The sequence below is a fragment of the Bombina bombina genome, chromosome 6 (genome assembly GCF_027579735.1).
Source record: "Bombina bombina isolate aBomBom1 chromosome 6, aBomBom1.pri, whole genome shotgun sequence".
Taxonomy (NCBI): Eukaryota; Metazoa; Chordata; class Amphibia; order Anura; family Bombinatoridae; genus Bombina; species Bombina bombina.
The window spans coordinates 948,608,059-948,623,165 of NC_069504.1; the positions used below are offsets into that span (position 1 = coordinate 948,608,059).

General features: G+C 38.2%; 1 protein-coding gene across 1 annotated transcript; it reads right to left on the bottom strand.

Moving 5' to 3' along the window:
* Positions 1-340: 340 nt before the first annotated feature.
* On the bottom strand, positions 341-2,125 carry LOC128664786 (tigger transposable element-derived protein 1-like). The gene is made up of 3 exons (XM_053719589.1): positions 1,340-2,125; positions 804-1,249; positions 341-644 (listed from the first exon to the last, which is right to left on the bottom strand). The coding sequence occupies exons 1-3, from the start codon at positions 2,123-2,125 to the stop codon at positions 341-343; spliced, it is 1,536 nt and encodes a 511-aa protein (XP_053575564.1).
* Positions 2,126-15,107: the final 12,982 nt, after the last annotated feature.

The following is a 15,107-nucleotide window of genomic DNA, read 5'->3' on the forward strand; positions in this document are numbered from 1 at the left end:
AAAGACATTTTCTAAGCTTAGGGTCAGCTTAGGACAAGAGAACATAATTACTGTACTGTACAGTTTTGCAAAATAAACACAACATTTTCTAAGCTTAGGATCAGCTTAGGGTAAGAGAACATATTTACTGTACTGTACAGTATTTCAAAATAAACACAACATTTTCTAAGCTTAGGATCAGCTTAGGACAAGAGAACATATTTACTGTACTGTATTGCAAAATACTGTAAACACAACATTTTCTAAGCTTAGGATCAGCTATGAGCATTTATTCTAGTAAGGATGAAGTCATACTGGTATCTTCTGTTTCACAAGTCAACTCTTCAAAGGCGAGACGCTTTCATGCTGGCGAATTGGGTGTACTACAAGTAGCAATAAGAGAAGGAGCAGGACTGGGTGGTGATGCCAGAGCTGGAAATGGACTGCCAGTTGATGATCTGGTATCCAAATGACTGTCTGTCGATGATGATGATCTGCGTGCTGATGGACTTTTAGAAAAGTAAGTCTCTATGGAGGTTTGAAGTGTAGCTTTCTTCTTTTCTCTGTAGATTTCTTTGTAACAGGAATAAGCCCCTGAAATGTTACCATTGACTGTGAAGCTTCTTTCAAAGTCCCTATCATGCTTTTCAAAAAGAGCCATGGCGCTATCAAGATGACGGAAAGCTTGAAAGAGAATTTTTGAAGTTAAGCCTTCAGGCTGTTCAATGTTCTCAACCCCATTTTGCACATCTTCTTCTTCTTCTCTCTCCTCTTCAAGTTCTAGAAGATCTTCATTGCTGAGGGGCTCAGTATGGGATGCAAGCAGTTCAGCAACATCTTCTGGCTCTACTTCCAGCTCTAACTGCCTTGCCATCTCTACAATATTTTCAGTAACATTAGCTACAGAATCATCAACGCCTTCAGAATCATCAGCTAACTGTGGGCATAATTTTTTCCAGGCCCTTTTCATTGTGGTATCCTTTATGTCATTCCAAGCATCTCTTACAGTTTTAATGCAATCCAAGATGTTGTAGCTTTTCCAGAATTTCGATAGGACTTCTTGCCCTGCACCTTCTTCTTTGTCTATTGCTGCAATACACTTACTGAATGTTCTTTTTAAGTAGTTTAACTTGAAGGCAGCTATGACACATTGATCCATGGGCTGCAGTAATGAAGTGGTATTTGGTGGTAGGAATTCCACTCTAATGTTAGGGTTGAGCTCTTCTAGTGTTCGAGGGTGTCCAGGAGCATTATCAACAAGCAGCAAAATCTTGAAAGGGATATTATTGTCTTTGCAATAAGCTTTCACCTCTGGAACAAAGCAGGTGTCAAACCAATCCTCAAAAAGGGCTGCAGTTACCCATGCTTTTTTATTTGCCCTCCAATGCACTGGAAGTCTAGTTTTAACGTAGTTCTTCAAAGCTCTTGGATTTTGAAAACGGTAAATAAACAAAGGCTTTAGCTTTAAGGTACCAGAAGCATTGCCACCTAACAGAAGGGTTATTCTATCTTTAGCTGGCTTGTAGCCTGGCATTGATTTTTCCTGTCTTGCAATGAAGGTTCTTGCAGGCATCTTCTTCCAGAATAGACCAGTCTCATCCACATAAAAAATTTGATCCATGGAGTAGCCTCCATCTTCAATAATTTTTGCAAATTCACTTGGATAGCTTTCTGCAGCCTCAGTATTTGCAGCAGCTGCCTCTCCTTGTACTTTGATGTTATGTAGATTAGACCTCTTCTTAAACCTATCAAACCATCCACGGCTTGCAACAAATTCAGCATCCTTTGCTGCTTCACCTTTCTTAGCCTTCAGGTCATTGAATAAGCTTAAGGCTTTACTTTGTATAATTGCCTGGTTTACAGGAACATGGCGTGTTGTCTGATTTTCTATCCAAAGTATTAGGAGTCTCTCCATGTCTGCAACAATGCTATCCCTTTTTCGAATTGTTGTGGTGTTAACAGGTGTAGCACTTTTAACTTCTGCAACAATTTTTTCTCTGTTCTTCATGACTGTGTTAATTGTGGTCCTAGTGAAGCCTAGCTTTCGGCCTATTTCAGCTTGAATTACACCTTCATCATACAATCTAATAATTTTAAGCTTCATATCCAAGGTAATAGATTTACGGCATTTCTTTTTATCTGCCATTATCAGCTCTAGGTGCCAAGCGTGTTACAATCAGTACTGTACGTGTACTGTATACAGTATATGTTCCCCAAAGTTCTATGTACTGTACAAGCAGTGGTACAGTGCAGTATTATGGCAGGAATAAAATAGCAATTTGGGTGCAGGAATCTTCTATACGCAGTGTGTGCCAAGCGTGTTACAATCAGTACTGTACGTGTACTGTATACAGTATATGTTCCCCAAAGTTCTATGTACAGTAGTGGTTTCAGTGCAGTACAGTATTATGGCAGGAATAAAATAGCAATTTGGGTGCAGGAATCTTCTATACACGATTCACTTTTTAACTTCACTTGCCAAGTGCGCAGCTTCTACACAGTGAGCGGAAACCCCACCTCTTCCTGGTGCGCAGCAACATCTTCCTGGCGCGCGGCAACCTCTTCCTGAACCATAGAGACTAACTGTTTCATGTGCGCAGGGGCGGGTTTGTCCGTTCTCGCGAGTGTCCGTAAAGAGAGGGTCCGTAATAGCTATGTACGTACTCGCGAGTGTCCGTAAAGTGAAGGTCCGTAAAGCGGGGTATGCCTGTAGTTAACAACTATTTAATAGTTACCTAGTTAAAATAATAACAAAATTACCTGTAAAATAAATCCTAACCTAAGTTACAATTAAACCTAACACTACACTATCATTAAATTAATTAAATCAAATATCTACAATTACCTACAATTAAACCTAACACTACACTATCAATACATTAATTAAATACAATATCTACAAATAACTACAATGAAATAAACTAACTAAAGTACAAAAAATAAAAAAGAACTAAGTTACAAAAAATAAAAAAATATTTACAAACATAAGGAAAATCTTACAACAATTTTAAACTAATTACACCTACTCTAAGCCCCCTAATAAAATAACAAAGCCCCCCAAAATAAAAAAATGCCCTACCCTATTCTAAATTACTAAAGTTCAAAGCTCTTTTACCTTACCAGCCCTGAACAGGGCCCTTTTGCGGGGCATGCCCCAAGAAGTTCAGCTCTTTTGCCTGTAAAAAAAAACATACAATACCCCCCCCAAAATTACAACCCACCACCCACATACCCCTAATCTAACCCAAACCCCCCTTAAATAAACCTAACACTAAGCCCCTGAAGATCATCCTACCTTGTCTTCACCATACCAGGTTCACCGATCCGTCCTGGCTCCAAAATCTTCATCCAACCCAAGCGAGGGCTGGCGATCCATCTTCTGGCGGCTGAAGAGGTCCAGAAGAGGCTCCAAAGTCTTCATCCTATCCGGGAAGAAGAGTAGATCCAGACCGGCAACCATCATCTTCCAAGGGGCATCTTCTAGCTTCATCCGATGAGGACCGGCTCCATCCTGAAGACCTCCACCGCGGACCCATCTTCATCCGGCGACGTCCAACTGAAGAATGACGGTTCCTTTAAGGGACGTCATCCAAGATGGCGTCCCTCGAATTCCGATTGGCTGATAGGATTCTATCAGCCAATCGGAATTAAGGTAGGAATATTCTGATTGGCTGATGGAATCAGCCAATCAGAATCAAGTTCAATCCGATTGGCTGATCCAATCAGCCAATCAGATTGTGCTCGCATTCTATTGGCTGTTTTTTTTTTTGTTCTGTTTTTTTTTACAGGCAAAAGAGCTGAACTTCTTGGGGCATGCCCCGCAAAGGGCCCTGTTCAGGGCTGGTAAGGTAAAAGAGCTTTGAACTTTAGTAATTTAGAATAGGGTAGGGCATTTTTTTTATTTTGGGGGGCTTTGTTATTTTATTAGGGGGCTTAGAGTAGGTGTAATTAGTTTAAAATTGTTGTAATCTTTTTCTAATGTTTGTAAATATTTTTTTATTTTTTGTAACTTAGTTCTTTTTTATTTTTTGTACTTTAGTTAGTTTATTTCATTGTAGTTATTTGTAGGTATTGTATTTAATTTATTTATTGATAGTGTAGTGTTAGGTTTAATTGTAGATAATTGTAGGTATTTTATTTAATTAATTTATTGATAGTGTAGTGTTAGGTTTAATTGTAACTTAGGTTAGGATTTATTTTACAGGTAAATTTGTAATTATTTTAACTATTTTAGCTATTAAATAGTTCTTAACTATTTAATAGCTATTGTACCTGGTTAAAATAAATACAAAGTTACCTGTAAAATAAATATTAATCCTAAAATAGCTATAATATAATTATAATTTATGTTGTAGCTATATTAGGATTTATTTTACAGGTAAGTATTTATCTTTAAATAGGAATAATTTATTTAATAAGAGTTAATTAATTTCGTTAGATTAAAATTATATTTAATTTAGGGGGGTGTTAGTGTTAGGGTTAGACTTAGCTTTAGGGGTTAATACATTTATTAGAATAGCGGTGAGATTCGGTCGGCAGATTAGGGGTTAATAATTGAAGTTAGGTGTCGGCGATATTAGGGAGGGCAGGTTAGGGGTTAATAAATATAATATAGGGGTCGGCGGTGTTAGGGGCAGCAGATTAGGGGTACATAGCTATAATGTAGCTGGTGGCTCTTTGCGGTCGGCAGATTAGGGGTTAATTATTGTAGGTAGGTGGCGGCGACATTGTGGGGGGCAGGTTAGGGGTTAATAAATATAATATAGGGGTCGGCGATGTTAGGGCAGCAGATTAGGGGTACATAGGGATAATGTAGCTGGCGGCGGCGTGCGGACGGCAGATTAGCGGTTAATAAGTGTAGGTAGCTGGCGGCGACGTTGTGGGGGGCAGATTAGGGGTTAATAAATATAATATAGGGGTCGGCGGTGTTAGGGGCAGCAGATTAGGGGTACATAAGGATAACATAGGTGGCGGTCGGCATATTAGGGGTTAAAAAAATTTAATTGAGTTGCGGCGATGTGGGGGGACCTCGGTTTAGGGGTACATAGGTAGTTTATGGGTGTTAGTGTACTTTAGAGTACAGTAGTTAAGAGCTTTATGAACCGGCATTAGCCCCGAAAGCTCTTAACTACTGACTTTTTTCTGCGGCTGGAGTTTTGTCGTTAGAGTTCTAACGCTCACTTCAGACACGACTCTAAATACTGGAGTTAGAAAAATCCCATTGAAAAGATAGGATACGCAATTTACGTAAGGGGATCTGCGGTATGGAAAAGTCGCGGCTGAAAAGTGAGCGTTAGACCCTTTTTTGAGTGACTCCAAATACCGGAGGTAGCCTAAAACCAGCGTTAGGAGCCTCTAACGCTGGTTTTCACGGCTACCGCCAAACTCCAAATCTAGGCCTTAGTTAGTTGCATTTAAGGGTGAACTGTTTTCTCTGGAACTCTGTCTAATGACTCATACCCTCAGTTGCTTTGCTACTCTTTATTTGAACTCTGATGAGAGAAAGAAAAAACACTCTCCAACAAGTGTATGCAGAAGTACTATTCTAGCTTTGCCAAGACTACTGGCAAGATGGCAAATAGGCAGAAGAACCAGGAACGAAAGACAAAACAGACAGCAGAAATGCAAGCTGAAGATCACATCTCAATGGAAACAACTGAGACACACTTGCAAGAGTTTCACCCAATTGTCACACAAATTTCAGCACTTCTCCTTCCAAAGATGGAACAGCTCCAGACAGGCCTGAATTCTCTCTCATCGGAGTTTAAAAGCTTCTCATCTAGACTTCAGCACATAGAACAAAGAGTGAGTGATGAAGAGATAAGGTAACGAGAAACATCAACAAAGGTAGCGTCTCTAGAGGTTCAAAATAAGCTGCTGGCTGACAAGATAGATGACCTAGAAAATCGTTCTTGGCGCAATAACTTACGCATTGTCGAGCTGCCAGAAAATGTCCCCAGCTCAGACTTACTAGTTTTTGCAGAACGTACCTTGCCTACTTTGTTGAAGCTAAGCACAGATGAAATTCCATGTACAGCTGAAAGAGCTCATAGAGTGGGCAATATGAGCCAAGACCAAAGAAATGCAAAAGGACCACGACAAGTCATGATCAAGTACCTGAACTTTAGAGATAAGATCTCATGCCTCAGAGCATACCGCCAACATTCTCCTGTACTATATGAAGGCCAGAAGATTTTGATATTTCAAGACTATTCAGCAGAGATCTCAAGGAGGAATTCACGCCGTACTGTAAATCACTACTAGAAGCAGGGCGCTCAGTCTCACTGCTATTTCCAGGAAAACTTAAACTGCAAACCGAGCAAGGCATCAAATTCTTCGCGGATCCTAAACAACTTAAAAACTTTCTGAGACGGGAGGAAATTGACAAAAAAAAGGACAATTGAGAGCCACGTTCCATAAAATACAATTGTTGTTCCACTATATTACTAAAGGTGCAACTAAGCAACCTTTTTGTTTCTCCAGGATGGAGGGGAGGGGGAACAATGTCATAGGAGAGAGGGTTTAGAGCTAACATAGTCAGATAAATACTTTTAACCTCAGATAGCACTTAGAAAAGCCTTTTCCAGATTTGTGCAGAAGACCCTATGAGATAGTTTAGTTCCTTTTAACACGCCACATAGTTAGGAATTGACTGCAAGTCTGGGAACCTGCCATAATAAATAATGAAGCGGTGGGAGTCGCTGTAGATTCTCTTAGCCTCTCAGAAATCTATTTCACTAGCTTTATTTAAAACCCTCACAAGAATACAAATGGAGGTCTGGTACAGAATATGTAGAGATAGGCGAGTTGCAACAGAAAAAGAAGGCCCATCTAGTTAATAGTTATAGAAAATATTCTCAGAATATACTTGATTGTTTTTTGTTTCTCTTGTTTATTATTATTTTGCTAATGCGCGCTCTCTTGTTTGAGTTCCAGGTGCCCCTCCTCTCTCTCCAAGGTCGCAGAAGAAGATACTGTTTCTCGGATAAGCGAGTTCCCAACAACTATGCTCAGACAAGGTACATACCACAACACCGAGCACTCTCCACACTAAGACACAATGGCTAATGATATACGTATAGTAAGTTGGAATGTAGGGGGAATAACATCGCCACAGAAGCGGAGATCTATCCTACAATATTTAAGATTGAAAAATACAGATATCACCATTTTGGAAGAGACACATCTTTCCAAAGTGGAGCACCAAAAACTAAAACAAGGTTGGGTGGGAGAGGTGATTAATACAACGTATGAGCAGACCAGAGCTAGGGGCATAGCAATACTTTTTAAGAAAAACCTGACATACACCATATCCAAAACTCTCATAGACCCTAATGGAAGGTATCTTATGGTACAGTTGGAGATGCAAGGGTTGTCATTTGCACTGATAGGAGTATATGGGCCCCAAACACAGAAGCAGACATTCTGGAGAGACCTACAGATAAAGATAGAATGCGGGGAGACTTTAACATAGCACCACAAACTCTAGCAGACAGATTCCTCAACCCTGAGAAGCCGAAAGTAGGGCCCAGAACTACTCAAAACTCTAGGAAAGAATCAAATATACTCAAAATATTCATGAAACACTTAAACCTCCAAGATATTTGTAGAACCAGGTACCCAGAATATAGAGACTACACATGCATGTCAACAACAAATGATACACTCTTGAGGCTTGATTATTTTCTACTCTCAGCTAACATCGGTAACAGAGTGACAGAGACAGGAATTGTCCCTATAACGGTTTCAGACCATGCCCCAATAACCTTAAAGATTCAACATGGTCAGACACAGAGAAAGAGCAATAAATGGGTATTCCCAAGCTATCTATACAAAGATCCTAACTTTTATAGGCACTTACTAGGGGAGTGGCAGTCTTATAAAGCGCTAAATAGAAAAAAAATCTAGCCAATAGATTAGCAAAGATCTTACCAAGCATAATTCATAAAGACCAAACAGGGTTTTTCAAGGGGAGATCATCTGTTCTCAATATTAGAAAAGTATAGACAGTAATGCAACACTATTGGACACTCAAGCAAAATGTTGCCACCAGGAAGGATCATAAAGAGGCTGCCCTACTAATGTTAGATGCAGAAAAGGCCTTTGATAAGGTACTTTGGGATCATCTATTCACCACGCTAGGGAAGATAGTAATACAGGGAGAGTTCATTGAAGCAATTCATAATTTATATAAAATTCCACAAGCATCACTAATAGTTAATGGCATGCTAACACAACCCTTCCAGCTCTTTAGGGGTACACGCCAGGGATGCCTCCTTTCTCCACTTTTATTCGACATAGCTATAGAACCCCTGGCATGGAAAATTAGGCAACAGTTAGAGGGCCTCAAGATAGGAGACTCCCAAATCCATTTAAATCTTTTTGCTGACGATATGATCCTGTTTGTTCAAGAGCCCCCAAAAAATATCCCCATAATAATGAATCTAATAAAAGAGTTCAGTTTAGTATCTGGATATGCGATTAATACAGACAAAACAGAACTAAGCTGGCTACTTAATAAAGGAGGGGAAGCTATCCCTGGTTTTGACTTCAAAATTGTGAAGGATAGCTTTAAGTACTTAGGTATCATACTGCACACTGACCCACGAAATGGTACACTGTTAACTACACACCTTTACTGAAAAAAAAATAAAAAACCTGATACACACCTGGAAACAACTACCGATCTCCCTCTTGGGCAGAATAGGGCTCATAAAGATGGTCTATTTCCCCAAACTTCTGTATTTTTTCCAGACGGTCCCAAGAATACTTAAGAGAACAGACTTGAAAACTATAACACAGATGGTCCTGGGGTTTATCTGGAATAATAAAAAGCATAGGATTAGCTACCTGAAGCTTACAGCTTCCAGAGAAAAGGGCGGGTTGGCACTCCCAAATTTTGAACTATACGATTGGGCGGCCCAGGTGAAGTTTGTGGTGGACTGGTTCACTGGCCTAGAGAAATTTACTGATTTACAACTGGAAAGTAGTCTTATCCAGCCCTGGTCATTGCAGATGTTACCTCATATGACGCAAGCACAGGTGCACAGGTGGGTGGGGGGCTTCAACCTTCTCAATCAACCAGCTAGAGCCTGGAGGCTCATGAGCAAATGGTTGGGTGCAAACTATAGAATAGTTCAGCTCTTACCATGGCAGGGAAACCCAGAGTTTCCGGCTGGAATTACTACCAAAGCCTTTAAACTTTGGAGGAAGAAGGGACTACACACAGTAGGACAAACTTTAATAGATGACAATAAGACCATGATGACATTTGCAGCTCTACAGACCAAATCTGAACTTCCAAAAATGCATTACTATGCATATCTACAGGCAAGACATTACCTACACTCCATTACGGAGGCGAATACTCCTACAGCACAAACACAAATTACGCAAATTATAGACCTAGCAGCAAAGGGCGTTTCCTCTATATCACCAATATATAAAACATTATTGCAACCAATAAACACAAAATGCATAGACAAAATTCTGGAAATATGGGCGGCAGTAATTGGTGAGCAGATTCCAGAAATAGTGTTTACTGAGAGTATTAGTAAGGTCCGAATGGCTACCCTGTCATCAGCTATGAGGGAGTCTCATATTAAACTCTTACACAATGTTTATGTAACCCCAGATAAATTTCAGTATTGGAAAAAAGAGAGAGAGAACAAATGTCCAAAATGTAGATCTTTAGAAGCAAATATTGTTCACATGACATGGAGTTGCCCCCACATAATAAAATTTTGGAAAATGTTAGAATATTGGCTACGCACTGCAATGCATCTCCCTGAGCTGGTTCTGATGCTCCAGAATATAGTTTTGTTAAACATTGCCAATATTCCAAGGTTCCAGAGAGCCTGTGTCAATAACATAATTCTCGTCGCCAGAAATCTGATATTTCAGAACTGGTTGAAACGAAATCCACCTACTGTTACACAGCTGAAAAATGCCTTACTTAAGCAATTATTTTTTGAACAATTCGATGGGTTAGGAGACATACTAAAGAGAGTTAAATCCTTCCTAACTAAGTGGGAACCTTACCTTAACTTTTGCCTAAGGGGACACAAGACATCATAATTAAACCATTTAAAGACACAGACTATGTCCTGAATGTGATATTGAGAGGTGAGGAGATATATAATTAGACTGATCGTGAGGAGAGAGAGACAGGAGGGGCACCGGACGGAGGGCAGCGCACTGTGAGTTCGATTTAAATTTAACTTCAATTAAAATTTGTTTGATGTATGTTTAAAATGTAGTCTACCACAGGACTTAACTGAAATTCACCTAAGCAAGAATTAACATCTGTAAATGTATGTTCAGTCATGTCGCAAGGATTTCTTGCAGTGTATACGATTCTTTTATTAATGCAAGGACATGTAACCGGAATGGTTTTATTTCTCTTTTATTGTTTGTTTTGATTTTCATTTAAATCTTTAACCCCTGTGATGACAACCAAAAATAAAAATATTTAAAAAATAAATAAATAAATAAATAAATATGACCTTCCACCATCAAAATTATTTACAGTTACAGAGGTGGTGACATTTCTTTATCATCCGTTTTATCACAACTTTTGACTTTGGATTACTATATGAATTTAGTTTCAAATTGGTATCAACACAAACTGAAATAACTTTAAAGTGTAATACCCCAAAGTAAAACAAATGATGGGTTTTTAAATTAAATGTATGTTTATCTCAGAGTATAGGATGCACAACTTCCCGACAATACACCAAGATACACAGCTCCATAGCCCACCATACAAATTACCTTACGTTTTCATTTTTATTTTGAAAATATTTTATTTAGTTTTTTTTTAAAGTTCCAGAAAAAAAACATAAAAATTGTAGGCATGTATAGTCAATCATAGTAATACATTTAGTAAATTTTAAATAGTGTCTACTTTAAATGTGCCTTAACAGTTCAATGGTCTAATTATTCTTCTGCTATAGTTCATGGTTTTCACATCATCTTCTTTTTGCAAACCAAGGCTCACAAGTGTGATACTCGTTCAGGCTCAGGGAAGAATACAAAGATTATTGGCAATTATTAAGCAAAATTAAAAACAGATGCTACCTAGATGGTGGAGGTGATAGGTAATCGGCAGTCGGTCCCGGCTCTCTCCTAAGTTCCTATAAACATGTGAGATTTTCGCTTCAAGGTCTCTGTACCTCTCTGTCTCTTGGCTTCATAATACATAATTAATGGTTCCCACTGTGTAATGAACTCATCTTTCGTATTCAGATTTTCTGCTGCTAAGCTAGCCATTTCGTAATGATGAATTATTATTTTTTTGATAAAAGTGAAACTTGGGGGTGTGGATTTCCAATACTGTGCAATGCTGATCCTAACCACTGTACAAATGGTCCTTACTAATTTTTGGTGTTGTTTTAGAACGTTGGGAATCGGGAAGTGTAACAGAGCATGTTCAGGAGATAATATTATGTGTTTATGGAATATTACACTGAGAAGCTCTGAGGTTTTTTCCCAAATTTCTTTCGCTCTATCGCACACCCACCACATGTGTATATACGTCCCCCTCTTGTTACAACCTCTGTAACAAGGATTCAGAGAGGGTCCTTCTAAACCTCCAAATCTAGTTGGATAAATATACCATTTGAACGCTACCTTGAGGTAGTTCTCTTTCAGAATGGAATTATGCGAAAAAGAGAGACCCTTAGCTAAATTATTCTTCCATGTCTCTAGGGACCAGGTCTTGTTTAAGTCCTGTTCCCATTTCAATATGTTTGGAGGCTTAGTCTCTCTAGATTGATTATTAAAAGTAGGGTATAGTGTTGAAATTGTACCGTGTGTCGGCTCTCTGGATAAGCATAATGAATCGAAGGTTGTACTCAATGCCAACTTGGAGAGGTCCGTTACACGTTTTCATTTTTAAATGGATAATAAACCCAAATTGTTTATTTCCTATTCAGATAGAGCATGCAATTTTAAGCAACTTTCTAATTGACTCCCATTATCATTTTTCTTCGTTCTCTTGCTATCTTTATTTGAAAAGCAATAATGTAAGCTTAGAGAGACGCCCATTTTTGGTTCAGAACCCGGGTTGTGCTTGCTGATTGGTGGCCAAATGTACCCACCAATCAGCAAGCACTATCCAGGGTGCTGAACCAAAAATGTGCAATCTCCTTAGCTTAGATTCCTGCTTTTTCAAATAAAGATATCAAGAGAATGAAGAAAATTTGATAATAGGAAAAAATTAGTATGTTGCTTAAAACTGAATGCTCTATCTGAATCATGAAAGAAACATTTGGGTTTAGTGTCCCTTTAAGTTTGCATATACAATTTAAATGCCAAAAAACTGCAATGTATTAACACCCTAGGGACACAATATATAGCACTTCAAAACAAACTGCTTGCATTTTTGTTCTGATGTTAGAAGAATATTAATATTTATTGTGTGAGCAGTAGTAAGATACTCGCTACAGCACTTGTGTCACATCATGCGGATGCCTAATTTCCCTAACATAGATTTGAAGGTCTGTTTATTCACGTAGGATAACACAAATGGGCCAAACTGTTAGAGTGCAACTACTGTAGATTTTAATTTATTTCTATAACATTTCTATAGCATTGGTGTATTTGAAAGCATAATAACAAGGGCTAAAAGATAATTTTACAAGGTGTTCAAAAGCATTAAATAAGAATGGATTGCACATAAAAGGCAAAATGTACACAACTTATATGAGCACAATGAGCACCCAATGAGCCTTTTATTCATTGAAAGTATATATATATATACAGTATATATAGATCAACTTCTGGAATTTCCACCATATATGCATATGTGATCCCCACCAGCAAGTGGATGGGTGGTTTAAAAAACATCTGATGGAGCTTTATTGGAACCATATACTTAATATAAAACTCATAAAAAGTGACACAGTGAATGGAAGATCTTAAATAGTCAACTGCCTGCTCTCATAATGTTTCATCATGAGTACTATCTCAGCTCACCCTGTAAAAAGCTTTCTCAAAATCAAAACACAGGGTGACAAATGGAATTCCCAACAAGGCTGATTTTTAAAATATTACAGAATTTTACCCGTGTTGTTTGCACCCTGACATCACTATGAATGACCATAGGAGGAACTCAGGAAAATTGATTCACCAATATATTTGCATATATGTTAACATTGACATTGATAAGTGACATAGGCCTTTAACTTTTGCATAAACTAGGTTCTTTGCCTGGCTTAGGTATAGGTAAAGTAGCAGCTTCCAAGCATTCCCTGGCCCTTTGTAAACACAGAGTTATACATACATGTCAAAAAGTTGACCAGCACAAGCAATAACTTTTTGTAAAATAGAGCAGAAAACTCTTTGGGGCCCAGCACCTAATGAAACTTTAGGTATTTCATTGTATTCCTAATTTATTTATCTGTAATGAAAAAAGACAGTGATTTCACCACTGCAGAGCAAGGCACACCAAAAAAAACAAAAAAACAATTAGGTTATGCTGATTAGCAAGAGTTCTGAAAGATCTCAACAATTCCACAGCCACATCTCCATTTTTTCCCCTTCCTGCTGGACCTTCTTTTTCCTAGTGGAGTCCAAAACAGCATTAAGGTCCCCAACAATCAGCAGGTAACCCTGTCCAACTTCTGCCACATTAACAAAGATTCTCCTAAGATAACTGGCCCGATGAATTTTAGGAAAATAAATTGATACCAAAGTAATTAGGAAATTATAAAGTGCTAACACACAAATTAGATACTTGACTACAGAGTCCCTATCTATAAAAAAAATGTTCAATGCCATCACATCTTTGCACTGTTTGGCTAGCTAGCTATTTAAAGTAACCTTCTTTTGCATTGAGCATGAGGACTCTCGTGGAGAGGAGGCTTAGTCTAGTGGGGGAAGGGATAAATACTAACAGTATTCTGAATCTAATATCAATCACTTTAAATCAACCTCCCCACTAGGGAGAGGGGGCGGAGAAAAAAAAAATCACTGTGTATATGTCTATCTAAGTCATTGGGCTCCATGTACTGCTTTCGAGCCCTTGTGGGGCAGGTTCATGCATGCAATGGGCTAGATTACATTTCGGGTTGTAACTGTTGCATGCAATTGAAAGAACACTCATATTACAAGTTGAAAGTAAATGTGATTGTGAGAGCGCAATTATATTTTAAGCTTGTAGGGTTAGCATGACTGAAAATCTTGCATAAAGGGTAGTGTGTTAAAAAAACTTGCACTAAACACAACATAAGTACATTGGAAATGGCAGCTACACTCTAAATGCTATATGGTAAAAAAATAGTCATATAAATATTAAGGGCTCAAAAGTATTTGGTGTTTTACTGCAAAGGGCTATATTGTATATATGTATACATATACATGTCTAAATAATAAATATATATATATATATATATATATATATGTGTGTGTGTGTGTGTGTGAACATATGTTTTTATGTATTTATGTGTTTTATTGTATATTGTACATATTTGATATTCCAATGTTCTTCACATACAGGAAATACATGTTTCCATATATACAGTACTGTGCAAAAGTCTTAGGCCAACATTATATTTTTTGTTTTAGCAAAGATTTACGAACAGAAAAAACAGGAAATATGTGCACAAAATATACCCCCCCATGCACAATTTTCAGAACAAAATGGCTTCTTCAGGCATTTTGTCAGTATTTAGTGTGACCTCCCTTGGCACTATGTACATCTTGAACTCTCTTGAGGAGACGGTCCTGGTGTTTTCTGAAGTAATATTCTGGCATATTATACCAGGCTCCTTTCAGCACTTCCCAGAGTTCTTTTTTATATTTAGGTTGTCTTTTTCTATTGTCTTTCTCCCAGTTGATCCCATACTGCCTCTACAATATTCAGGTCTGGACTTTATGGATAACAGTTCATGTTTCACTACATTAGAAGTGTTCTTGGGATAGTTATCATGCTTAAAAATAAAACCATTCCCAATCAGGCACTTTTTTAGAAGGAATAACATGATGATTTAAAACCTGTCTGTAGTTTTCAGCATTCATGATCCCATCAATTCTGATAACATCATCAACACCACTGGCAGAAATGCAGCCCCAAACCAGGACAGACCCTCCACAATATTTCAATGAAGCCAGCAAGCAGGTATTCT